Source organism: Neopelma chrysocephalum, unplaced genomic scaffold (assembly GCF_003984885.1).
Source record: "Neopelma chrysocephalum unplaced genomic scaffold, ASM398488v2 Primary Assembly neopelma1_73b, whole genome shotgun sequence".
NCBI classification, from domain to species: domain Eukaryota; kingdom Metazoa; phylum Chordata; class Aves; order Passeriformes; family Pipridae; genus Neopelma; species Neopelma chrysocephalum.
In genome coordinates, this window is record NW_020897734.1 from 2,821,698 (window position 1) to 2,848,954 (window position 27,257).

A 27,257-nucleotide genomic window follows, 5' to 3' on the forward strand; every position below is an offset into this window, starting at 1 on the left:
ATGTACACATTCCTCAGCTGCACTGACATCACTGAAAGGGTGGAGGAAGGTGAGGAGGACTTCACCAAAAGATAGAGGTGTTTCTGCAGTAGCAGAAAGTAAGGGCAAGACTGAAACTTCCTCCTCCTTCCCAGGCCCCTATCCCAACATATTCACCCTTTCTCAGGATTCCCCTATTGCCCTGCATGTCAGGAAAGTTAAAACCCCACAACCTGCCTCCACTAGACTGGAGCCCACCCACACGGGCTGCATCTAATGTTATATCTTATGATATTGGTACAGTTTGGCAAAGAGTGTTCCAAAAGTACCAAGGCATAGTCACCTCCCCACTGTAATGTCCCAGTGAGAAGAACACAGACAACTTTACTCCTGTGCAGGAAAGTCCTTCCCTTAAAGGTTTCTCAGATTGATCAACTGATAAGCATCCCTGAAAGCTGCTTTGACTTGCACATAGCTGTACTTGGGAAGAAGTGTTTCCACTCACCTGGGGCTAGTCTAGGAATCATACTCAATCTGACCAGAATGGGCCCTGATTTCCCTGCACCAGGGCTGGTGAACACAGTTCTCAACTGGTGCTGGAGCCCTGCCAGCTGAGCACAATGCAGCAGCAAGGCATGGACTGCAGAGGGTCATCCCCTCCAAACACTCCAGGCAGATCTTGGCACTGAACAGCCCGAGGGAGATGTTGGATTTGCAGTCCCTTGCCTTGTGGTTATTCTGTGCTCCAGCTGGACATTCCCAAGGTAGTCATGTTCCAGAGAAGGAACAAAACTGTTGCTCAACAGGGGAGAGTTTTGTGATTGTATGAGACCAAGCTTCCAAGGAATTGGAAGGAAACCAGGAATGTGAGTGCTGCCAGATTAAAAACAAACACTGAGCAGTTCCTTTCCCTCCTGCCATTCAAAGGTAAATAGAGGAGCAGCCTTTTTTTCCCCCACGGGTGCTCCCAGCAAGTTTCTGTCCCATTGGAAAAACAAGTAACAGCAAAACCTCTGACCTGCTGCCTGGTGGGAGAAAGAAGAGGAAGCGCTGTCACTGCCTGTGTTGGATGTCGTCCCAAGGCACATCACTGAGAATTACCCTAACCTGTTTGGAGGATTAAGCCCTGCAGCAAAAAGGTTAGGGGATTACACTGACATAATACTTGACCAGTTCTTCAGGAAGTACTTCACAGATTTTTTCATGGCATAATTTTTGAGAGCAGTTTTTCTGTAGAAACCCAGAGGGACATTCACAGAGTTACACCTACGCAAATAACTGTTTTTTATGACTCACAGAAGAAGTTTAGGAGCCTATGGAAAAAAAAAAAAAGAGCTGACCCTTAGAAAGCTATTGGATCAAAAATCTTGGACAACCACAACTAGGTTTCCTACAAAAGGCAGTAATTGAAAAAAAAATAACACAGAAAGACAATTACGAGTAACTAAAGAAAGATATTTGGGGAGATGTCTTCTTCTCCAGTACAGAGCCTGGGACAAATGTAGGAGCAGTAATTACTGGATGGTTGATTTAGCATTTTCCTTTGATTGTTCTTAGTGCAGCAAAAAAATGTATTTGCTAAAAAGTAAGAAAATTCCAATTGCCAGTGTTTTGGAATAGATTCCCTTCCAGGAGCAAGCTCTGTTATAAGCTTTTTCTCTACATGCTGGAAGATGGAGAAGGAGGGTTTGATGCTGGAGGTCAAAGGTGCCTTAACAGCCCACCACACCCTTTCTTCTCAAAGAAGACTAACGGGCTTTACTGGTATTACCAAGCATTCCAACTGCAAGAAACTTCAGTTTCTGAGGCTGAAATGGAGGAAGAAGCTGAAGGAAAGAAAGAAGCCATAGCTTCCCACTTTGTAAATCAAGCACCAAACTCCAACAGCTGAAGGAAGCAATGTGCTTGTTTATTTAATGAGGTACAGGCAGGACTCCTGTATTAAATTATGTAACAGTTACATACGCCAGGACCATCCCAGCACTACTCTGATCATCTGTGTGGTGTTGTTTGAGGGAAGGAAGAAGACAAAGTTAACAAATTTGGAAGAAATTCAACCAACTCTTGGATCTGACCATATGCAACTTACTGCATTAAGAATTAAAGTCACTCAACAAAACATGTTTTCTATCAGAAGGAAAACAAAAATAAAGCTTAACCGGTTCTACTGAAACCAAGGAAGGTCAGGACAAGGAAAGTAAACATGGTACAGGAGACAAAAGACAGGTAAAATCAGACACAAAATCTAACTTTGGCTCTGAGGAATGCAATACTAAAACTCTGTAATTGCTGTGAACCAAATAGGAAGATGCACGAGTAGAGGTGGCCAGAGATTTGCAAAACAGAACAGATAAGCTTAAAAAAAGTTAAGAAGAACCACTTAGATCATTAATAACAAAGATGATTGACTCCAACCCTACTCAAGGCAAGGACAGTTAGGTTTGGATCTGAAATGCTGACCTGGCAGCTTTTAAAAGACAGTTTTGGTAGGCTGCACAAAAACAAAGGGAAGAAAAGGGAACGCAAAGAAGCTTTGGATGCTTCTCTCTTTCCTCAGGAGTTGTTGCAGTGTATGAGACTAATGGGCAGCATCGGATTTCTCAATACTAGCTTTACTTTTTGTTGAAAATGGCATAAAATCTGATAGTACGGTGTTAAACAGAATCTTACAGAAGAATGTTCTCTCTTGGCTGAAACATGCCATTTTTGTCTGTGTGTGTTCCTTCTGCGTGCAATTTTTATCTATATTATTTCTTGAGGTTTGGAAGGTTAAGACATTAGTACTACCAGGAAATTTTGAGGCTTATCAGAAAAGCTCTAGAGCATTCCTTCAGTTCTTGTATCTTAAGGGTTTATGAATATTTCCTCAATTGCACAAGATAGAAAACACTGGAGGATTCTGCAGGCAAAAGTTAGAGCTGCTGATAAATCTACCCGGTGGTATTTATTTACTCAAGTAATCACTTTGCTTCAGATAGGAGGGGGAACAGCTCTTGTAAAGGTACCACAGAAAGACATCGCAAACTTGCTTCTTGAGACAGTACGTAGGGAAAAGAGGGTTCTATGGTTTAGTTGCAGCCCAGAAGGCCCCCAGAGGAGGGACTGCTCATTGCAGTGAACACACGGTCAAATACACCATTTGCAGACTTTAATTACAGTGCACTATTCCTGGACCGTGTTTTTATGAAGATGCAGTTTGCTGCTGCCTCCAAAGCTGACAAACCACCAACAAGATTTCTCACCACCTAAAGATCATCATCAGCAAATTATGGTGTATTTACCTGAAATATTTTCTGAGACATTTTGACGATCTCCATGCATGTTTTTCTTCTCCGTGGTCAACCCAACTCGTTTGTAAGTAACACTGGTATCAGTGGCTCATGGGTGGAGGCACTGCTCTGCAGACGTAAGAGAATCAGTGTTAGTGCCTACGACACCTTTTGACTTAAGAGCATGTGAGTTTGCCTGTGTACACTTTGTCACATGCACATTTGTTTTCAGCATGTTCAAATCATGTTCCATCACATATGTCATGGTTTTCCACTCTTGGAAAACACAGCTCTGTGGTTTGCAGTCTCTTGTCCATGATCCCTGCAGATCAATGGACTACTTTGAATGGTCTACAAAGAACAATTATAAAAAAACAGCCTGGTAGCATTCTCTTGGACTTGCACTTTCATAAGGCTTTTTTTAGGATTCATATATCCAAATAGTTAGAAAAACACAACCTGACTGAAGTAGGGCTGTGCAAGAGATAAGAGTAGGCAATTCTAAACATTATAAATATCCCTCTTGTCTTAAAATCTTGGAATTTCAAATATTAGGCAGACATTGTGAAAAACATAAGCTCCCACTAGCCTATGTGAACTGTCCTCTTCATGAGCAGAGCACGTATCCAAGAGCACTTCTGGGATAGACTCAATATAGGACAAATAACTGGGAAGCATTAAAACCAAGCTCTGAGGACTCCTGTTTCTACTAAGTTTTGACTAACTTTGTTTTTCATTTTCTGTAACCTAACTGGTTTGATCTGAAATTTATTTATTACCCACAAAGATGCCAGACTGAGTTAGAGCTTCTACTGAAATATGTAAAAGGGCTGGAATTGCCACATGAAACTGCCACAAACATTCTCCAAACATAATAAATAATTAATGTAGGTATAAAGTAATATTCATGTCTGTGGAGTTTGTCACATTGAGTCCTCTAAATATAGTTTTTTCTTAGAAGTTATGCAACTTAAAAGAATTATTATTATTTTTGCTATTCCCATCTAATCTGATAAACAACAATTTATGCCCGCAGCAAAATGCCTCAAACACAGAACAAAGCTGATCTCATCAATATGTAATCTTACATGGAATCCTGCCTTATCTTTGGTTCTACCCTTTACTTCTATGTAGATTTTTTTTTTTAGAAGTCTTGTACACCAGAACTTCGTTCTTATTATAGCTACATAACAAATTAAACTGACCTTACTAGAATTCCATGCCACCAGGACATGCACTAACAGTCCCATGTTAGCACTCCCTATGCTTGCAGAAATTACTAAAGCACTGATCTGCATAGTGAATATTCGTAAGGGAAGAAGTACTCTCATGATACTGCTTGAATAAAATGAAATCAGTACAAGTTCATAGAGACATTGATTTTGGGTACCTCCATTTCTGGATGTTGCAAAGAAGATACTTAAGGTCTAATTTGGAAAGTTCTAAACTTTGAGAAGGTTCCAGCTGTCAGTGGCTAACAAGAGAAACTAAGCACCAAAATATGACAAATCTGAAATTTAAAAACTTTGTTTCAGCCATCTTTTTGGATAACACCATGGCTCAGAAGGGGATATGGAAAAGTGCTTTTTTTTCTCCCAAGGAAATTGTTTCACATTGTGTAGACAAACTCCTTCCAGATGAATACAGGCATTTTCCTACAGTTGTATGTATTCAAATTACCCTGCACTCTATGAAGTAGATTCTGTTTGAAAGCAAGGGTGTCACTGGAAGCCTGTTTGAATGCCAGAGCATGCAAGACCAGTATTTAACAGAGATGCTTGATACATGCCTTGGGGGATTATTCATGCCATCTACCTTAGTCATCCAAGCGAGATTAAGCACCCAGGAGACCCATTTCCTTCTGCAGAGAATGCATGAAAAGCCAAGTATCTCCAGAAGACAACAAAGTGACCTTGGGTGAAAAAAACATCAGTTTAGACCCTCCTCCAAACATCCTAGTAGCTCGATGATCTCTTAAAAGTCAATGTAGAAGGAGGAGCGATTCCAGCAGGCAATTCAGACTTATAAGACATGAAACAACCTGCTGGGGCAACTTTTTCACCACTGAATATAATGAAAGCCAGGGATCCTGAGGTGCCAGTGGTGTCTCTGCAGCCCACAGGGATTTTCTGAAGCATCCTGGCAGCTGGTCTGGCACCATGAACATCTGTTCCTTTACCTTTCACCCCTCACTCAACTGTCCATTCTGTGGGGCAGTGGGGTTTTCACAAATATGTCAGTATAGTTACCAGAGTGGAACTGTCTTCTGAGTGCTGCACTGAACTTTCAGTAACTTAACAGCTGCCAAATCTCACTGATTTCTTGTAACAAGCAGTAGATACACCTGTAAAATAGACATGCTGAAGTTCTTAAAGTATGGCTAATTGAGATCCGATTTTCAATGTCCAACACTATTTCTTTTTTGGATTTGTTTGTTTGTTTGTTTGTTTTTGTTTGGTTGGGGTTTTTGTTTGTTTGGTTTTTTATTTAAACTCCTACAAACAGTATTATTATTGCACCGAAGTTATGTTTTCGTAACTTCCAAGCAGACAGTTTTCTACAGCAGCCTGTAATTCGACACTAGGTGGCCTCTTTCTTCTTTCGGAGAAGGTCTGACATGTCGTTATATCACCTAAGGACTTACAGAAAAAAAGAAATCATTAAGCAAATCTAAAGAACTTTGTCCAGTGAGGTTTTAAGATGAATATTGTAAAACTCACAGCTCACTGTTTTCTAACTGGAATGTATTCACTGTAGCTCAGAATACAGAACTCAGTATCTGTAACTTGGCTTGCAGCCTGAGTCTTGAGAATGTTTTGTCCACACAAAAACCTCCAAGGAGGTACCCACAGTATTTTGTTCCTGAAAAAAAACCAAAAACCACAATGTCCCTTCATCTAACTCATAAATGCAAAAGCATACAGAAGAGAGGAGGATCTGAAGATAAAATAGTTACTCTTCTCTACTTGGCTTAGGTTTTCCCAGGTGAAATCCAAAATAGCAATCAGAGCTTCACCTCCCCCACTTGAATTAAGTTCATGCACTCTATTAGTGTGTCCTCTTTCTGCCAAGTGGCCTGCAAAAGCAGACAACTGTGATGAATCACAGAGCATTTGAGAGGCTTTCAGGGATGGTAAAAAATCTAATGGGATAGAGGTTTCTAATGCAGAGACCAGCACATAATAGTCTAATTGGAACATTTAGATTCCTTGAAGAGCCTAACCAGGAAGTGAGCATTGCCTTCAGCAAGAGAGCACTCTGGCAAAATGGCCTCAGGAAAGGAGTTCTTAATTTGCCTTTCAGAATTTCCCAACAACCTAAAGCACAATCACTTTATTGCAAAATCCCTGGACTTCTGCAGGATTAGCTTTGTGCTAAACAAATGCCTGAGAGCACATTCAGCCCTTAGAGCAGTATGTGAGATTGGGTGAGATCATATGAGGAAATAAAGCATGTTTTGCCATGGTGTGGCTGAACAGCAACTTCCTCCATCAGTAGAAATGGGATAGATTTGTTTACAGAGCAGGTAAATGCTTCATGCCAGGCAGAGAATGACGGAGCCTGTAAAGCCAGTAAATTAGAAATAGCACAAGGATGATCTACAAAAGGCTGCTCCTTTGTCAAGTTCTGTGGAAAAGGAAAGTTGTTAGTGACTTCTTTTGGTCACCTTATGAAGGAGAACACATGACTGTCTGTCCCTTAGCCCTGTTGTGTTGCTGTAACTCTGACTTAGCTCCAATGTTCCTTTGGAGTATTTTTCTTTTGAACCAGTAACAGGGAGAGTTTAAAGACCCTGATAAAGCTGAAGACAGACTTCCTTCATTTAGTCTCATTAATTATTGGGTCTATAAGAGCTTGGAGGCAGAAAGGGAACAAGGGCAAAGGAAATGCTCTGTAAACAGCTGTAGGTGTCAACTGCCAGCATTGCTCTGTTATGAGTTCAGCTGGTCTGAACATCACTGCGTACCTGAGGTAATGGTATGACAAAGATTATGGGACAGGCACAGGTGGCATCATGAACACAACAAAGATTTATGACAGGATCCACAGCAGGAGGGAGCTCTGGGATCAGCCTCTCAATTCTTCGTGTGTCTCCAGCCGCATCCAGCTCAGGTCACTGGGCCTCGTGTTACCGGTGTCGCAACGCAGCAGAACAAGTCCTCAGCACTGTCACCTGCCCATGGAAAACCTGTGAGGATTCCTCAGTAATTATTCAGAGGCTTTCAACAGACCCATGTACTGAATCCACCCTGTTTGTCCCACATGAACCTCCAACATTTTTTAAATGGTGGATTTTTTTTGATGGTATGTCTTGCTTAACTCAAGTACTGTCTTAGCAGTCAGCAAGTACATAATTCCCCACCCAGCTTGTGTATGGTATGGATAAAATCTGCTCCTACCTTCAGCATGAAGACTGCTCTGGGTACTCCTGCAGCTCAATTAGCTACAGGGTAGCCCAACATTAACAACTTTCTGTTTTCGTTACCTGCTTGTGTTTCCCTTAATCCTAGGGTGAGTTACTTGCAAAGTATCAAATCTCATCATAAAAGTGGCTAGAAAAGCAGCCAGTTGTGTCATAGTTTGATTCATGTTGGACTCGGAGCTGAAGGAATAAACATTTCTGACTGATGGGTAATTTCTTTTCCGGGTGTTCCAGTGGATGAAAGAAAAATCCCTTTGCATTCCTACAGGAAATGAAGGTCAAAATTAAATCAGATGAAAGACTGCCAGATCCTGGGCTGAGAGCCAGTGATGTCCACGGGGCTCTCCCCAGTTAATACAGCACATATTGTGTCATACCATGAAGCCTTTTTTTCTTAGACTTGTCCTTAAAAACAACTCCCTTAGGTTGTGTTATTTCCCTAATAAAAGCCCAAATATACTGAACTACAGCAGTCTATTAGTGTGGATTTGAAAATAAAAAAATCTTTTCACTATTAAACGTGTTCATTACACCACAAAATCTGTCTGGGTATAAAAGTACATCCTGAAGTGGACCTTTGTCAGACATTTTTACTGCTTATTGAATTGCACATGGAGGAATCCTCTTGCAAAGAAGCACAAGCACTTTGAAGAACAAATTCTGCACACTATACTTATCTGAAAGGAGACAGTTAATACAGAAAAACAAGGACATTCAACACTTTATGATAAAAAGGGATTCATAATGCTCTATAACCCTGGAGTTTACCACAACAGTAGAGATTTGTATAGAGAGATTGCACTGTCCTTCCCTTGGAATAAACCCCACTGCGATCAGCGAAGGTGTTGGCAGTGTAAGATGGTAGCACTTGAGTGTCATGAGGCCTATTTCATTACTTGTAAAACTCCTTAAAGGACTGACCAGAGGAAGCCAAAAAACACAAAGTAATGCCACTCAGCATCTATTCAGAAAACTCACCGTGCTCTCCTCCAAAGGGAGGCCTAAACAGTTGTATGTCACATAAACATCACCTCTTGGAGTGCTTCATTTTCTCCAGAGACAGGGGTAGTTGCTATATATCTTCTACCCTGTCATGACACAGCTGCGTGCCTAGCACACACTGTATTCATAATTTTCACTTTCCTGTCATTGCGAAAGAGCTCATGTTTGGATGCTGTCCTAACTGTCAGTGCAGATGTTTTGCTGTGCCTCTGAAGGAGGCTGTGTGCTGTATGGCACTGCACCCTGGCTGGCAGGGCACCCCGGGGTGCCTGGGGCAGGGATGGTTGCGGCTGACACCTCCCCACTACCCAGCCTCGGGGCTCACACACCAGCTGCCCACAGTGCCAGCTGGCAGCAAAGCACAAAGGGGCACGTTTAGGGCACAGACAAGTTATTTCAGAGTTCAGCCCCACGCTTCCAGCACAGCCAGCACCTCTACGTGCATGTGCTTCCTCCACGATGAATGAACTGCAATATGTGTGGGCAGGTAACCTCAGAGAACAACCTCTGGGACATCCCTAGGGAAAGCAGAAGACAGTTAAACTCAAGTTTAAACAGTAATAATAATATGCTGCTTCTGCTTCCTTGTGGATATGTTATATGAATGTGACATCTTTCCATTTCATTGCATTAAGCTCTCCCACACATTGTTCAAGAGTAACTGTATCTCATATATCCGATATATCTCTGTCTAAGTGCATTTAATGATTATACCATTTCCCTTCTTGCTAGAAATGCTTCTTACATTTGTTACAAGGTGAGTGTGATTTCTAGAGACAGCCTCGTTCTGTGTTTCCTTTCAGCTGTCTGTCGTGTTGGATAAGTCACATTTGCACTGTTGTTGATTTTCTTATTTGCCATAAAAACAATAAAGTGTTTAAATTTACAATTCTAAAAGCCAAAAATCACACTAGGTCCTGGCTTCTCATAACTGCTTGTCTTAAAGGGATGGAGTGGAGCTTTGTGATTTTGTATTTGTTTAGACTGAAGAACTGCTGAGTGTCAGCAGGGAGGGGGGTAAGTTCAGATGTACCTCATGGCAGGGATATTGATGTCATGACCCTCATCCACTTCCATATCACTCTGCTCTGTCCTCGTGAAGTGCTTCAGGGATTAACAGAGTTCTATCCAGAGCTTACAGTGTCAAATCCAGGCTCTGTCTCAGCTGAAGAGGAAGTGGAAAGTAAACATTTGAAAGAGGTAATGAAAGAGGCTGGTTTGCTCCCTGTCCCCAGACTCTTCAATTCCAGGACCAAGGTCCAGTCTCATTTTAGCCAGGCCTGTGCAAAGCAGCTGGGTGTCTCACAGGGTTAGGCATTACTTCCTTTATAGACAGATTCCTACTGTTTTTAACAAACAAATTTCAAATTTTGCCCGTTTGATTTTTTCTTTTTTCTTTCCCATTTTGATTCCAATGAAACCTGGCAAACAGGATGGAGCATTGCCTCTCACCCAGGTACCTCCCTGGCTGCTCTGCCACAGTCATGGAAACGGGCTGACCACTGTACCAAAACCAGAGCATATGTGATGTTGAAGACAGCAGCCCTGGGCTCCTTCTGTAGACAGGTATATGGAAAGACAAAGCCATAGGACACTCACAAACCCTGCCTGGCAGAGCCCATGGGCCAGAGGAACAAGCCCCCCTCTGTTGCACACAGCTGGATCCCACAGCAGGCAGGCATGAAGAAGGCACATCCCAGGACCTTGCTGAACAGAGCAGCCCTTCCCAACAACACCAGTCATTTTCCTCCATGGGAAGGACATTTGAGACGAGAGCATCAAGTTTGCCAGCATGGAAGAAAGGCTGCCAGACCACCTCAACCCCCACACTTCAGGTTTCCTGCATTCCTGCCAGGACTGCTCAGTGTATCCAAAAGGTCCATTTTCATAGGGAAACGTGAGCAGTTCACTTGCTCCATGGCACCTTCTTGCCCTTCAGCCAGGACAAGGGGACGTGTTGTGAAGGGAAGCCAAGTTGTGGCAGTCGTCTGCAAAGTGGCAAGATGATATTCCTGCTCTGAATCTGGCAGGAGCAGGGACAAGAGTGCTGAGTGGATGCCAACGCAAGATTCAGGCTGTGTTGAATTCTCAGGGAGAACATGCTGTACCAAACATTTCTTATTGTATATCTTACATAAACAAAACATTTAGCTCACACCCAGCACTAGCTCATGATAATAAATGCCTTTCTCTGCTGCATATATTGAAGTTGTGTAGTCAAGCTGGCTCAGGGACACACACAGGATGCTCAGTTTGTACTGAGATGCTTTCTGCAATCATTTAAGCTGAGAGTAATCAGCTAGAGCTAAAAAAGGAAGGCACAAACAGGTTTTGCTGTGCAAATACATCAAACACTGAGTGACCCCTGTAGGAAACCATCTCTTCCATCCCTCTTTGGGGGGACAGGCCCAGAAGCACTCCAGGACATTTCCCTCTCCAAAGGGGAATTCCCCTGCTACCACTGTCAGCTTCAACTCCAAACCCATCAGCATTTCCTCGTGGTAGATCACAACACAGACCTTGCACTGGGGGATTTCCACTCTGCTGCACCATGGCAGAACAGAGCCAAAACCCAGTTGTTGCTCATAAATTCATGTCTCTGTACCTGCAGAGTGAGCAACACTAAGCAACCACACACACTTGCAAAATCCCTGCCAAAACTGTGTGAATTGCTCTAGTGTCCCAAAGTCAGGGTGGGTGCTGGGGGATGGCCAGGCTGGCCCGAGCAGGACTCCCAGGCTTGCTCACCCCATGAAAGGGCTGCAGGGCTCCTGCATTGGACAGGGGTCTGCATTTTCTAGAGGTGCCTCAGGGCATACAAGGCTTGCAAAGGACCGGGGTGGGAGGTGGAATTGGGGTCTGACAGAGAGAGGCTGCAGCACTGCACAACAATTAAAATCATTTGCAAATACCAGCAAAATATTCTCCTGAAAGGAAAAAAAAGCAGCTTCAAATTTGCAAGGAAAAGAAATCTACTTAAATTTTTGTTCACATTCTTTTGCCGAAAACCTTGAAAAAATAAACACAACATGTGGAAACTGTGAAGGCCCTCCCACACATACATTTTTCGTTAAAAGTCCTCAAAAATCTCATGAGAAACTTGAATATGACAGAAGAAATTCTTAGAGCTCAACATTAATCAGTTTGCTCTAAAAATAAAGCAAAACCCTTGATACAGCACTTCCTCTGCTTCCATATCAGGTTCCTCTCGAGACAGTGTTTTTTGGATGTTTGTTTAACCACACTACTCAAATTCATGACCTATTAGAGGTACAAGGCAGATCTAGTAAACAAAAATGTCACACTGGGGTCACTCGGTTTGTCACTCTTGCAGAATATGACCTTCAGGGTGGACTTCTTTTGAAACTGCATTTTGAAAGAAGGAATTTTCCTCCCCTTTCAGTTTTACCACACACTCAATACTCTTTTTTTTGTTTCCCTGTTTCTCGGAAAGTAACATTGTGTGCAGCTGCCTCAGTCCCTGCGAGTGGTTATCAATCCCTGCCCTCCAGCAGACAAACAGAAGTTTGTCCCACAACAGAGGGAGATGCTGCATCGCTGCTCTCTCCTTGGGAAAGTTTTGTCCTTGTTTTCTCTAGCCTCTCACAGGTGTAAATGCAACAGATTTCAGATCACCATAGTATTTCCCTATCAGCATAAGTCTGCACACCAGGCAGAAGGCACAATCCTCGTTAAACACTGTTCTCTTTTAGCAGGTCCAACCTGACATGTAGAGAACGTGCAGTCTGTGCCTGCTCCTGGGACAGGTACAGCTGAAGCACAGGTACCACTGGGCTCAGGTGGTGCAGATTAGCTTTTGTTTTGAGACTCCAGAGATGTCAATTAATGTCCCACTTGTGTTCATTGCTGACCTGTATTGCAGCAAAGGCAAGAAGTCTCCCCAACCTCTTATTACCCCTCTGAGCCTGCGCTTTGAACACCTGATAATTTTCTTAGTGCGCTGGTTTGTTTTGCTGTGGCACCACTTCGTTGCTGTCCTTATTGCTAAGCAATTAACAGGTTGTCCTTCCAGAAATATCCAACACCCCAGACACTATTAGCTCCTCGGAACATTTTCAACAAAAACATTCCAGGGGAGCTGCATTAGTAGCTCTTTCACTTTCAAGGACAAGCATCTCTCCAACCACATATCCCGTTCCAGAACACCAGACCAGGACAGGGAGAAGGGCTTATTTGTGTTCAAGCCCTGTTTTGCCAAAATTCTGCACAAAATTTTCATCTCGCATCACTCTGAGACTGGCACATTTCTTGTATAATCCAGTGAAGAAACTTACCCCTATACAGCTCCTGCACCAGGTTCCCATGGCTTCCAGGCAGCAGCCAGTGCTGGAACTTCCAGGGAGGCCAGACTCCTGGTTACCCCAAGCACCAGGCATAATTTCTGACCCAAAAATGCTAATGGAAGCCTCAAGAGTAACTCTCAAAAACAATTCCCTGAAGATAACAATCTTTTGGTCACCCAGCCTGGGAACAACCTTCAGGCAACAGAGCAATGTGCTAACAGATCCCTCTTTTAGATTGAGCCCATCAAAGTTGATCCTTTCTGAAGGGTCCAAGAGGACCAATATCTCTCCAGCAAAAGAAAATGTCAAAGAAACATCAAAAGCAACCTCAAAATAGAATCAGTGTTTGCCAAGTACCTTTTTTTGCCTCCCACTCTTTCTTTTAGTTAGAAATGCGTAAACCCCCATACTGAGATGTGGGGAAGGCTTAGGAGTCACACCGGGGTTTTACTTCTGCTTGTCAAGGCAGAGTCACTCAGCCAGAGTCACACAGGACCCCAAAATTACGGTAATAATTGACATTTTAAATGCAAAATGTCCAGACAATCAGCAAGCCCTTTCCCTAAAGGCTACTGGACAGAGCCTGGGGCTTGGCATTCCCACTTAACAGCGGGACATTGCATGTTTGGTTCCTGCAGCTTTACTGTCAAAGTGACCACACTGGACCAAAGCAAAAGACCATCTGGGCTAGAGACATGTTACCTGCTCTGAGAAAGATATAAAAACATGCATGGGGTTTTATTTTCCCTCAGGAATACTCTCTTGCCTCCAGAAGCTGGCAGAGCCGTGTCTCCACATGTTCTCAGGATCCCAGGCTGAAGCAAACAGGAGGCATACTTGATGCATTTTACATACAACATCTCTAGCCATATATTTAAAAAAAATTAAAATATACAAAATATATCAAAACATTTTCTTACTGATTGATACAGAAATATCTGCACTTCTTTATTGAGAAACTCTATTGAGAATCTCTTTTAGAAAATCAGCTTAGGGTATAATACTCGGCACCTACGCAGCTGTAGCTGTCATGCAACAGTTCTTTGGTATATTTAGCCTTTTAGTGTCACACTTAACACTTGTCTGTTCCCAGCCACACAAAAAGATGATATTTGAAATACCATCGATATATTTATTTGTCTGAACTTTTCTTCTATGTAAAAGTTGAGTGCTCATTGCAGAAAGGAGGAATAAATCCTCATGTATGATAAAAACAGATTCTCCTTCAAGCAGCTGGTAAATGAATGGGCACAAAACAAAGGGAAGAGGAGAGAGGAAAATGTCATCACTGCAGGGGCAGCCAGCTGCACTGACATTGTCCCACATCGTGCCCCAGAGCCTACAGGAAGCACTCAGGTTCCCTTTCCCTGCCCATGGCAGTCTCAGTTTCTCTGAAGCAGCTGCCCTTCCTCGAAGAGGAGCTTTCTCGATGGCTGTTGAACTGATAAACTCGTCTCTTAAACAAGCGATGGAGCTTCTGCTGGAACTGGTTCCCAATGAAGCAGTACAGCAAAGGGTTGATGCAGCTGTTGGCAAATGCCATGCAGATGCCAAATGGCAGCGCCGTGTCAATGATCCCTATCACGTCACAGCTGTTAATGATGTTCATATGAGCCAAGGCATTCAAAAAGGTTAAAATGTGGAATGGAAGCCAGGAAATTAAGAAGGCCACAACAACAGCAGCAACCAGCTTTAGCACTTTGTCCCTCTTCTGCTTTCTTTTCCGAAACTCCCGTGCTTTAAGCAAGTGCCTCCTGATCCAGACGTAGCAGGTGGTGATCACTGTCAAGGGGATGAAGAAGCCGAGGGCGTTTTTCAGGAAGGCTGTTGCCACAGACCATTTTGCATAATTCTCATAAGGAAAGGCCATAATGCAAGCCTTGACCCCCAAGCTTTCGATGTAGTAAGTGTCTCGGAAATAAAAAGTTGGGAGGGAGGACAAACAGGCAAGGCCCCACACAACCGATGCTACAAAATAAGCTTGTTGTAGAGTCCTTCTTTGGGAGTGAATAGGATGGACAATGGCGTGGTACCGGTCCACACTCATGCATGTAATGAAAAAAATACTCGCAAACATGTTCAAGCACAGGACAGAACTGGAGATCTTGCACATGAGAGACCCAAAGAGCCAGTTGTATCCCTGGGCATAGTAGGTGGCCCAGAAGGGAAGGGTGGCAAGGCACAGCAGATCTGCCATGGCCAGGTTGAAAATGTAAATATTAGCAACTGTTTTGGGACTAGTGTGACGACAAAGCACCCCAACCACCACACTGTTGCCAATCAATCCCAGAACAAAAACCACAGAGAAGAGTGCTGGAATTAGTGAAAACTGATAATCTGAAAAGGTAAGAGGGCAGGGAGGGGGCGAGAGTAATACAGCCGACGAGTTTGTCAGTGCTGTAGAGAGGGCTTGAAGAGTTTCTCTGGTGGTGACGGCCAGGGAGTAGTTGTTCTGCATGCTGGTGCTGCTGGAAAGGGACGTTCTGCAGGAAATTCATGTGCTAGCAGCAATTTGCTATCACATCTCTCACCTGCGGATCAGAAACCGTGTGTTAGACATGGACTCTGCAGCTGTCTTAGCTCTGAAATCACACAGTCACAATAAAATAAAAACCATTTGAAGTTATGTCAGAAAGCTGAGTGCTGAAATAGCAGGCAACCCTGCTGAACTCCTTACCTTCATCCCACTGACAGGACACAATTAGCCCTAGGGAGGTCACAGCACTTCTTAATTAGCCTGGCAGAGAAGCAAGCAGCTGGGTTTTATCTGTGATTACAGATGGTGCTTTCTGGGGCCAGCAGAGCAGAAAGATTATGGACTCAGGAGCTGGAGACACTTAGGGAACTTGTGTGACCCAAAGGGCACACTGAAGCTCCTCGTGATCCTTTTCTCAGCTTTCTCGTGCTATTTCCAGCACTCTGAGCAGTTAAAATAATGTAAAAAGGCAGCAGTCACCAGTGGAGATCAGGCACTTCACACCTGAAGGTCTCCTGGGACTTCACAGGCATGAAAGCAGCCTTTTAACAAGGCTGTTAGGAAAGCAAGTGCTGCCTTTTTTTTTTTTTTTTTTTAGTTCACAGGGCTGGATAGAAAGACACTGAAAAGTCTTTGCAAAATATCATTTGCCAAAATCCTCTCAAAGCAAATCTGCATCTCCTGCCCTCATGGCAGCTTTAATCAGAACAGTAAAAGAAATATAGACACAAGCAATAAACTCAATTTTTGCAGGCATCAGATTTAACAGTAGTATGTGCCATCTATTTAGAAAGATCAGGACTGGGTCTCAGCAGGGAAAAATATAACTACAAAACGGCTAAAATAGGAGAGTTAATTGACAGGTCTGCCTTTGTTCCAGTTCAACAGCTTGTGTCTGCACTCTGAGCAGAGCACTTTTCAAAGTTCAAAACTTCATAAGCAAATAACTTTATATGCAAATAAAGAAGATATCATACCCAAATATTTTATTTTGCATAACAGGGGCAATTCATTTTTAATTAAGTCCTTGTGGAATCAGTCAGGTGTTTAAGAATTCACAAGGAGCCCTAAAAACAACAGAAATTTTGACCAAGACAACAGAATTGGGCAATGATCTCTCATTTAATAGAAGGCAACAGATCAGTTGAAACACATTTTTCTGTATTAACAATTTAGTGTACAGTAGCTTATCATTTGCACAATGCAAAATATGCAATATGCTACTTTGGTTATACTGACAAAAATTTCATTTTAAATATATTGTCTCAAAAATGAAAATTCAGCAGGGGAATTTCTGCACAATGTCAATATTTAAAGTCACAAATAGTGATTCACAAGCCCATGTTCTGTAATCAACAGATCTTAAACCCAATGAAAGCTTTTTGTTTGGGAACACAAATATTCAGGAGAGGGTCTGGAGTCCCATTTCACCCTTTTGTCCTGAACCCCTCACTTTAACCTACAGAAGCTGAAATCTCAGAATTCGTCACAGAGCATTACATATCTCACTTACTCCTAGCAGAGGGACCACACCACAATCAGTAGTTACATTACTGAGAACAAGGTTTCATTGACAAACACGCTCCCCCCTCTGCACATGAACAACTGGTGCCTTAGAATCAGCTCCTCCAAGCTGCGCCTTCCTACTACTACTTCACCCACAATGAGACATTCTATCACAAACTGAATCAAATCAGTAGAAATTATGTTCTAACAGCAGACAGAGCACATACCTCTCAGACCTCACACTCCTCCGGACGTAGCTCTAGAGTTCTGTGCTCCTTTTTTCCGTTTTCCTCCCAGCGAGTGTCGCCACCAGCAATCTGCTCTCTCATATCTTCTGTTTTCCCACTGGGAGACTTTAACCTACATAACTCAAGAAGTGAAATATGAATGCCAGCCAGCTTCTTTTCCTTTTGGAAGCAAAGCAGTTTGAGAACCCCCCTTTCCAAGGCCACGTGAACGCTTGCGGTAAATCAGGAGAGAGGAACAAGACAGCCAGGAAGAAAAAAAAAAGAAGAAATCGAGCAAGAAAAAAAAAGGAAATTCATGTAAATATCCCTGCAGTCTTCTACTGCAGCTCTTGGGCCAGGGGGATACACCCACATGCAACCCCTTTCTGCCCTCCACGTGCACACGAAACACATGGGAGCCTCCATGCAAGGATTCGTGCATCTCTGAGGGCAGGGGGATTCCCATGCAGCCCATGGACTCCCAGTACTTGCTAACACATTTGAGAGTGAAACAGGCTGTTAGTCCTGGCAGAGCTGACCATAATATGAACACAAAGAGACAGAAAGTGGACACCCTCCGCCAGGAATCCTTGCTGTTAGCTGCTTTGCACACAAAGATCTTGCTCTGTCCCTCACCAAACACCCAGTGTGCTTTGCAAGTGGGGGAAAAATGTCAAATGCACTAAAATGTTTATTTTGCAAAAATAACAAACACAAACTGTTTAGATTTAAAGATAAAGTTTTCCTTTCCAGATGCACTTTTCAGGATCTGTGTCTATCCCATTGTACCTACAAAACTGTTTGAGATTTTGTGTTGGGTTCATTCCTCTTAGTACACAAGAAATGGCCCTGAGGCCCCCCATGCAATGGGGGCCGTACCTCAGGCTGTGCTTTGACAGATCCTGCTCCCATTCTTCCCCTTGCCAGTGCATCTGACTCCTTATCTGATCCCAAGTTCTCACTCCAAAACTCCATTTTCACCAGTGCACAAACCCCTCTCTTTTCTATTTCCCCCATAATTTCCTTCTCCCCCTCATTATTTCTGAGCATCACCAGAACACAAATGGTTGTGAAACAGATGGGACACCTGATATGGATGCCCAAGCTGTCCATGCACAAGCCAACCCCTTGCCATGTAGTGCTGCAGCTGAGCTAATGCCCACTGAGCTTGTGGGATGTGTTTGTCCATGTGCTTGTTTCCACAGCCAGACTGGCAAATCTAGCACATGGATCTGCTGCAGCAGAGCCCAGGACACAGCTCAGCACAGGGCAGAGCCTGTTTACTGCTCATCTGGCTGCAAAGTTACAAAAGCTGGGAGTTTTCACCACAAGGTCCGTTTAAATGGGTCTTTCTGGGGATAGATTTGGGGAAAGATTTTAAGCTTGTCTTTTATACCAAGAAAAAAACCTCATAGTTCAAGAGGAACAAGAAACTTGCTGCGTGTTCACATTCAGCACTCAAGTTTGCCTTTTCATCCTCAAGTCCGTGCAGCTAAAGAGGTCACTAGAAGTGTTTAAAAAAACCCAAACCAAACCAAAAAACCTCGGACTAAAACCACCATCTTCACAAGCCACTGCCACACAAAAAGCAACTTCTGATCAACTTGCAAATAAAAAAAAAAAATCCATGCGCTCCAAGTCCTAGGTCTTGGATTTTGCAGGGAAGTGCTGCTGTCAGGGATGGAATATTCCGAACAGGCAGCATATCTGACACTGCCAGCAGTCTGTCACAGCCACCTCTTAAGGTTAAACCCTGCCAGCCTGCCAAATCCTCAAGACAGTGTGGTGTCCAGATGCATACTGTATCCATGGGCTTGATTTTTTCCTTTTGGAGAAAGCATCCTGCTACCTAGGATGCACAACCCAACACAGGTCACCGTGGCTCTGACACCCCTTTAGTGCTGATTTACAGCAGGATGTTCTGACTCCCTGGTCCCAGGGCTGAGGGCAGAAGTTGGGGATCCAGCACCCACACACTGCCAGGGCAGGGATGATTTCCATCCCTCCGGATGGTGTGTTTGCTTCATGCTGAATGACAGACCTTTTGGACACACTCACCAAAACCATTCCAGCTGGGTTTCCCCAGCACCCCGTAAACTTTTATATGCATTTCTCCTTCCCACATTTGTTTGTTTAAGGGTTTCCTTAGAGATTAATTGCTCAGTCCTGCAAGTAAGGTTGGAGTATCTACCTGGTCCTTCTGCAGCCCCTGAGCACTCCTGCAGAGAAAGCTCCTGTCCTCTTTGGGGAGTCAGGGAAAAGAGAAGTTGTGAGCAGCAGCCGGTTGAAGATCAAAGGCCGAGGTAGTGAGTCCTGTTCCCATCCAGCATCTGTTGTTCTTGCCTTGGTATGCTGGGTCTTAACACTGTCTTATGTACCTATGAAGCATAATCAGTTCTGGCAGTGGGTGTCTGCAAACCCAGAGTTTTGGCCAAGAGGGAGAACTACTAGCATTTTCAAAGGGAAAACCTTGGTCAGTGTTTCATTTTAGCTCCATGATTTCATGTGGAATCCCTGAGCAGGCCTGGGGAAAGCCTTGCTTTTTCACTTCACAGCAGCACAGCAGTGAAGACAAGGGTCACCCTGGCAGGACACATCAGAGTATGGGGTCAGAGAGTTCTGGTCCCATTAAATGAACCTTCTATGCTGAAAGAGGTCAGTTTTTGAGGCAGTTCAACGTCTATAGCGTGACAGAGGGAGTTGGGAGGAAAGAGGGATACCCTTTCTACCTCCAGCATGCAGAAAACTTTTCCAAAGCATTTATTTTATGGGATGATTTTGTCCAGTCAATAGTGCTGCCAAGACTCAGATTATCCTCCACAACATTGTTTGTTCAAATAATTGGCTGTAAGCATTTTACAAGTTACTAAAAGTAGTAAAGAAAACAAGCACATAAGTGACTTTGAAAACAAGCTGCACCCGTTGCTATTAAAGGCAGCGAGTGCACATGTTTCCTGGCACCACTGCCCACTCTCAGGGGAGCACTACATCATGCCTGGACCTGCTGAAGGCAGCAGGACTGGGTCAAAACTCCATTCCTGAGTGCTGCACAGCACCCAGTCATGGCTCCAGACACAGATAAACCACCAGACACCAGCACTTGCCCACAACAGGCACAGAGCCTAAATGCCACTGATGCTGCTATGTCCCAAACACAGCATTCCAGCAACTGAGATCTGCTCAGCTGGGGTGCAAGAGGAACCCACAGTCAGCTTTCATAAAGAACAATTTTTCATCACAGGTCATTTTGCACAGCTCACTTCTCCCAGACCAGCTGCTGTGATGAGCAGCAGAAGTCAAGACACTGATGCCCACAGCCTATGGGAGAGAGCTCCCTCCTCTCTGACTTCTGCTTTATTAGTATTAATATATCTGTACATAGCCTGGCATTTAAAGGGTGTGGGAGCCTGCTTCACATTTCTTTTTAGTGTCTCAAAGTGATATTTAAGAAGAGTTAAGGCTCCATGGCCAGTTTTATAGAGCTACAGAGTACTCAGGGGTCTCTTTCCAGAGACATTTTACAAATAAAAATCTTCCTACCTTTGCTATTTTGAACTACACTCACTGCAAACAGCTTTCCCACTTTTTAAGTGTTTTTGTTGGAAATTTCTCCAATGTTCCAAAAATGCTGAGATACATGTGAGAGTTCACCAGATAGATAAAGCTTCGGCAGAGTCAGAATATTCCTGTCACTTGGGTATTCCACCTTATTTAATCAATGTGTTAACCAACAAAGCTATTAAGTGATTCTGCTCACTCAATCTTTGCCCAATAGAAAGTTTAAAGAAAGCAAACCTTGCTCCTTTAACTCCTTAGACCAGCAAGACCATCCCAAAGTAGATGTTTGGAAAGCTTGTATCAAACATCAGTCTCCTAAGGAGAATACAGATCCTTAAAATCTACAGTATTAGGCAGGGCTCTTGACATCAGCTACAAACAATTTCTGAAGTGGGCGTGCTGGGCTATAAATCCCAGATGTCAGATAAATCAGTAACTGAAAGAAAGACAAAAAACACAACCATGGTCGTGGAGTGGGTGGAATACGTTTTAACAGAAACCTTCAGTGGTTCAGCTTTTCCATTAAAGCCAGAATAATGAGCCACCTCAGCCAAAACACATGATGCACTCCAGAAAACCCTCCAAGCAGATGGACTGAGACAACCAAAATCCCTGCACGTGGAGCACAGAGAGCTGAGCATGGACAAAACAACCCAAGAGCAGGATGCTCATAACTGAATGGACCATAGTGAAAAGTGTTTGTTAAAAGGTAGCTAGTGAAAAAAATCACATGCCTGTTCTTCTCAAGGACCATGTCCTTACCTTGTCTCTGCAGCAGCTTAACGTGGCAATGACTGCAGTGGAGATGCTCAGGGGCTGCAGCTGGACAGGCAATTCCAAGGCTTCTTGCAAAAGGGCACTGGGCACTACAGCACACACAGGACATTCCTGTGGCCACTATCTTGGATCAGCTCAGCCCCCAGCAAAGGTTTAGCTCTCCACAGAGTTGAGCGATGGTACATCACTGCCTGACTTCTACCCCAAGGGCAGCTGCAACCAGAGCTGCCATCAGTAAGTGTGGTCCGTGTGGCAGCCACAGCCAAAACCCTGGCAAGGCAGCTGCCACCATCCTGTGCATTGCAGAATCTTTATAGGGAGCAACTGGAAGTGCCAAAGCTGTGACAAGGTGTAAAAATCTGGTCACTGCAATACTTACGGGCTTCCTTGGCCCTACAGGCTCCAAAGCAAGGAAACATTCTGGAGCTGTGTGGTCCTGTTCCACCACAATGTTTTAGTCCAGTTAAGCAACATCTGGCAACAATGAGCTCCAAGAGCTGCATGCTTTTAGTCTCTGAAAATTTCCATTATGAAATCAAGGAGAGTGAGAGAGCTCTAGGCTAAAAAAAGGGCTAGAACACGGCAGCACTGCTGGAAATAAATACAACCAGAAATAAAAGTCCATGTAGAATAAAAAGGACACCAGAGCAAGAGATCCATCTTCTTCAGCCTGAGCTACCAAACTTCAGCTAGCCTAGCAGACAGAGAGCAGCTCACTTGTCCTGCACAGAGACCAGCAGAAACCTGTCTCCTTCACAGGGTTGCACTGGCAAAGTCGTGGAGCAATGGATATTCACAGCTGTGCTGCAGCAGGAGGTAAGAGAAGCCGCGGAGATCCCAGCAGTGGGACACCCCTCCAAAGTGATGTTCTCCAAGGAGCAGTCCCAGCTGAGCCAGGAACACAGAAAACAAAGATTCACCCACCAAAACCTTTGGCATGACCCCAGATGTGAGCAGCTGGATGGGGTGAGCAGCACACGTTTCCACCTTCCTCTGGGGCTCCCAGGACAAGCCCCTTGGCATGGTGCCATCACTGCTGCTCGCAGTGAAAACCAGATTTTGGCCCCCAATAAGACTGTATCAAAGCCTGTCTGAGTAAATGAATGATGTTGTTTACAGCTGGAAGATGATCTCCATTACACAACATGACCATCCTAGCCAACCTTCCAGGGAGAAGCTGGTCTTCAGGGGACTGTTGCTTGAAAAAATGAAGAAGAAAACAGAACTAACTGAAGCCAACACAGTAATTTAACTAGTACAGGAAACCTAATCTGCTTCTGCTGAGAAAACAACAGAGTTGCAAATTTGTCCAGTTCACACTTACTGTTGGGCATAAAATATATTTGGGGTTCTAGCCACTGTCTGGACAGAGCTGGCAGAGCAGGATAGGGAAAGGAAACCCGAATTTGTAAAACACAAAAAAAGAAGAGACGGATCAAGAAAGTAGGAGCAGGGAAATGGAATGGAAGGCAGGGGGCTGACAGAAGGTGCTTGAAACACATCAAAAACAAGAGAACTCTAGCAGAGGGAAGTGAGGTGGAAAACAAAAATTAAAAGAGTGACAAAAAACATGAGCAGCAACTGCCTGCCCTGCTGACACATCAGCTGCAAGCCCTGGGTCTAGTCCTCTTGGCACGGTAAGCAAAATGATCAGTGTGCAGATGGCTGATTCCTGGCTTCTGGGTGCATCAATCAGCCCCTCGACTGCACTTTTCCTTTGCACTGTGGATATTGGATAAAAAATATCCAATAAAAATATCCTTGGCCCAGCGGGGTCAAGGGCACAAGTTTTAAGGGACCCAAGCCCAGCTCCAGCTGCTCAGTGGCATCTTCAGACCTACTGGAGATAGACAGTGCCCTGGGAAGGTCAGAGTGCCCTTGGGGTGCTCTGTGTTTTGACCACGGGCATCATTTTTTACCACTCATAGAGGGCTCAGGGCTGATCTCAAGAAAAGGCTCTGCCAGGAGACAGCACTCCCCTGCACATTCCCAGCTGGCAGGGAGGCTTGCAGAGCTCCTGACAGTCTCCCATTTTACTGCAGAGGAATCGCAGCCATCACCAGGGCTGTGCTCAGGGCTCAGTCACAACTCCACTTCCCTAGGACTGAGCCCAAGGCATCTGCCAGTGTGTGCAGCCACACTAGGGTGAGAGCCCTCACCTCATACCCAGATAGCAGAGCCACACTCAGCTGCCTTTGCTGAAGCTCTAACTGGAGAAAAGTACAAAACTTGCCCCCCAAACAGAGTTTTTTTGCACAAACTGCCAAGCAGACTCTGAGAACGGTGATAACCCATGAGCAGGAGCCTCTCCCAGACAGATCCCAAGGGAAGTCTGTTACCTGCAGCTGTTTGCAGCGGGGAGGAGGTGGGAAAAACCACTGTCAGAGCACGATGCTGGGCTGAAAAATCTCCCTACTTCTCAGAAATGCTCTTCACAGCAGGGCAGCACTTAATCGGCTTTTATGTGCCTAAACACTTAATCCACTCCCCCCCCACCACCACTGCCCCCCCCCATATACACTTCCCACCCCCAGTCTGTAGCAGGAAGAACCAGCTAATTTATTTTCACTGTGCACAGCCCAACCAACCCTGCAACACCTGCCGTTCACCTGCCCAAAAGGTACACGCTCTTTTTCTTGCCTCCTTCTCTTCTATCCATCAGGTACTAGATGCAGTGGCTGATGTGTGGCTGGTCATGTCCTTTCTTGTTATATTTGTATTTACCTGTGCAGCAAAGGCTGGTCTGAGCCAGAATATCTCCGATTCATGCCCAAGCATGTGCAAGTGTACAACTGAAGACACTGTCCTCTGTAACAGAGCCGGACTGAAAGCCCTCCCTGGAGAAATAGCAGCATCCACCATCTCTCTAAACCTCTCCAATAATTATTTACGGACTCTCACCACCAACACCTTCAGAAACCTGACTTTCCTTCACAGCCTCTGGCTAGATGGGAACAATCTAACTTTCCTGACCCCAGGAACCTTCCACGCTCTCAACAAGCTGCGAGAGCTGCACCTCAGCAGGAACTCACGCCTCACCTACCTGCATGCAAACACTTTCAGAGGACTATTAAACCTCATCAGCCTGGATTTGTCCCACTGCAATATCTTCGAAATCCACCCGCTTCTATTTTCACACTTGCCTTCTTTGGAAAGCCTCGATTTAGCCTCCAATAACATGCGGTATGTCCCACAAGCCTTTAGCAACCTCTCCAGCCTCACGAGGCTGTCCCTGGAGGGCAATCACATAGAAGCCATCGGCAGAGATTCCCTGAAGGACCTGGAAATGCTGTACGATCTGAATCTCAGGAAGAATCGGATATGGATCATTCAAAATGGCGCTTTCACAAAGCTCCTCAGATTGGGCATGTTAAATTTAGGACACAACTTCATCACTGATTTGCCTAATGAGCTTTTTGAAGGGTTGATCCAGCTCAAGACCATGCACCTCGAAGCCAACAAAATCACTGCTGTGGACTGTACCTTCAGACATCTGCTTAACTTGAGAAACTTGTACCTGAACAACAACCAGATCTCCTCGATCTCAGACTCTGCTTTTTCATACTTACACAAGCTGCACTTTGTTCACCTAAGCAAAAACAACCTCAGCTCCCTCCCCATCCGCTTGTTCGCTGGACTGACAAAGCTGAAGTACGTGTTTTTATCCCACAACCCCTGGAATTGCGACTGCAGGATGCTCTGGTTCTGGCAGTGGATGGTGACGCGCAGGGCTGTGATCGAAGGGCTGGACTGTGCCTTCCTGGGCCCTCACAACACAACAGCCCTCGATGACCCCCGCCCAGGGGACCTGATGGACTGCACGGTGCCCCTCGAGCTGGCAGGTGAAGACAAGTGCAGGGAGGCTGGTACCAGCGTGGCTCCAGAGCCCCCCACTCTCCCCAGCAAGGCCATCCTGCTGGCACTTGCCTGGCACATGTGGTACAGTGCAGGGGGGTAGGACATCTTGGTAGCCACATTTTAATGATGTTTAAATTATAAGGTGGAGGCTACTTATTTATTTTCTTACTATTTGCTTGTGAAGAATGGGTTTTATTACAGGTGGATTTTATACGGAAATAAAGGGATTTTATTATATAGGAGTAAATGCTTTCACTCATGGGCAATGCTCAAATCTGAAATGCTAACATCAAAATTCAATGTAAATGCTCACATTGGCAAGTTCAGGGCAGGGGCTTGTGCTGGTGACATGGGACACTTGTCCACTGATGCAGTCAGATCCAGAAATATTAAGTATTTTTGGATGCTTTTTCCTTTGCAATGTGTTCCTGCCCGGATGGAACATCTCGTTGGGCTAAACCCCTGACTGGGAAACCCCTCCACTCTGCAGGAAGCACTTCCCATTGCCAAGTCACAGAAGCAGCCCCACAACCCCCAGAACCAGCAGCACCATTTGTCAGTGCTTGTCCAAGGAGTCTGGTGCTCATAGTAATACTAATGGAAAATCCCATCCTTCAGGCACCAGGCACAGTCAACAGCAGAGCTGGATTTCCTGCAGAGATTAAATTGCATCACAGGTAGACAAAGTCTGTCCATGGAGACCTGTCCTGCAGAACTAGCATGGTCTTCCCTAGGCTTTGGCTGCCAGCACACAGAGGACGTGACCTGCACAGACAGCACTTGTGCCTCACAGTGTCTCTTTGTTTTCCACTGTTGGGAGACTTCAGGAATTGAGTAATTCCTAAAGCTGCAGTGAGCAGAGCCCCCATCACCCACAGCTGCATCCCTTGCTCTGACCTTGCCATCAGCCATGAGGGCTGGTGGCAGCACAGCCAGGTCTGAGGAACTTTGCTCTTTACAGCTTTTTGCCTTTTTCTCTGAGATGTTTTCTCAGAGAATTTTCTTGCCAATGATTATTTCTCACCTGACCTTTAAAAACAATAACACCTAGACAACATTTTCAGCAACTATCATTGTATAAGCACTTGCCATAAAACATGTCCAATGTTTACTGAGTGCTCACGGAAGGAAGCAACAGAATCTGTGTGGCAGATTCCCACATTTGCCCCTGTCCTTAGAGGAATTATTCCAAGCTCATAAGAGGTAAGAAAAATAAACCTTTGTTTAGGGCTGAAAACACAAACCCCAGCACATTTTGACATGGGAAACCTGCCATGGAGTGTAGACTAAAGCCAGTCTTTGCTGTTGCTCAAGTGAAGGGACAAACAAAATCACACATGCTGCATCCTCCTCATTATCAGACTGTGATTAGGTTTGTGCAAAGTACTCAATGGTCAATAAATTTTTGCTTACTTTTTTTTGGTGCTGTTTCACCATCCTCACTTTCCTCAGCTTCACATACTTTGGAAAGCAGTGGAGAAAAACTCCAGTCTGTTTCTTGCTTTAGCATTCCCCTCTGCCATCAAGCTGCAACAGAAAGAGGCAGAAGCAAAAAACAAGCAAGCGAAGTCCACCTCAGCAATTTTTTAAGTCCTTAAAAGATTAGATTTTTTCCACTGAATAATATAAATTGGTGAAAAATTTATAAGGAGGAGAGCCTTGTCTCCTCTGAATGCTTACAGAAAAAATTCCTTACACTTTTACGCCACCACTTCATTAAACACTGAACAGAAGCACAACTAAATTGCTTCTTCTGTGCTATAATGAAACAGCAATAGAAATATTTAACAAGATGTACACAGTATGCTTGGGAACAACACACAGTTATACTTTTAATCCACAAAAAAATGAAACTTGCAAGGAATAGAAGAAAAACTT

General features: G+C 44.4%; 2 protein-coding genes across 6 annotated transcripts; one reads left to right on the forward strand and one right to left on the reverse strand.

Moving 5' to 3' along the window:
* AGTR2 (angiotensin II receptor type 2) lies at window positions 1-26,808 on the reverse strand. 5 transcript variants are annotated; one of them, XR_003534882.1, is made up of 3 exons: window positions 17,187-17,464; window positions 13,938-15,508; window positions 1-12 (listed from the first exon to the last, which is right to left on the reverse strand). XR_003534882.1 is itself a non-coding variant. In XM_027687275.1 (3 exons), exon 3 carries the CDS (start codon window positions 15,433-15,435, stop codon window positions 14,317-14,319), a length of 1,119 nt encoding a protein of 372 aa, XP_027543076.1. In that variant the 5' UTR covers window positions 15,436-15,508; window positions 17,187-17,319; window positions 26,793-26,808; the 3' UTR covers window positions 13,905-14,316. The 5 variants fall into 5 exon arrangements, 4 of the variants coding, with proteins under 4 accessions (XP_027543076.1, XP_027543075.1, XP_027543078.1 ...); XM_027687275.1 differs by lacking the exon at window positions 1-12 and adding an exon at window positions 26,793-26,808 and having other exon boundaries at window positions 13,905-15,508; window positions 17,187-17,319; XM_027687274.1 differs by lacking the exon at window positions 1-12 and having other exon boundaries at window positions 13,905-15,508.
* Window positions 24,217-25,479, forward strand: LOC113969438 (nyctalopin-like). Its single transcript, XM_027687129.1, has one exon. The coding sequence runs from the start codon at window positions 24,217-24,219 to the stop codon at window positions 25,477-25,479; it is 1,263 nt and encodes a 420-aa protein (XP_027542930.1).
* Window positions 26,809-27,257: the final 449 nt, after the last annotated feature.

Bases quoted from the DNA above. Each gene is read 5' to 3' on its own strand.
- AGTR2 (XM_027687275.1), bottom strand. From the start codon at position 15,435: ATGCAGAACAACTACTCCCTGGCCGTCACCACCAGAGAAACTCTTCAA.
- LOC113969438 (XM_027687129.1), top strand. From the start codon at position 24,217: ATGTCCTTTCTTGTTATATTTGTATTTACCTGTGCAGCAAAGGCTGGT.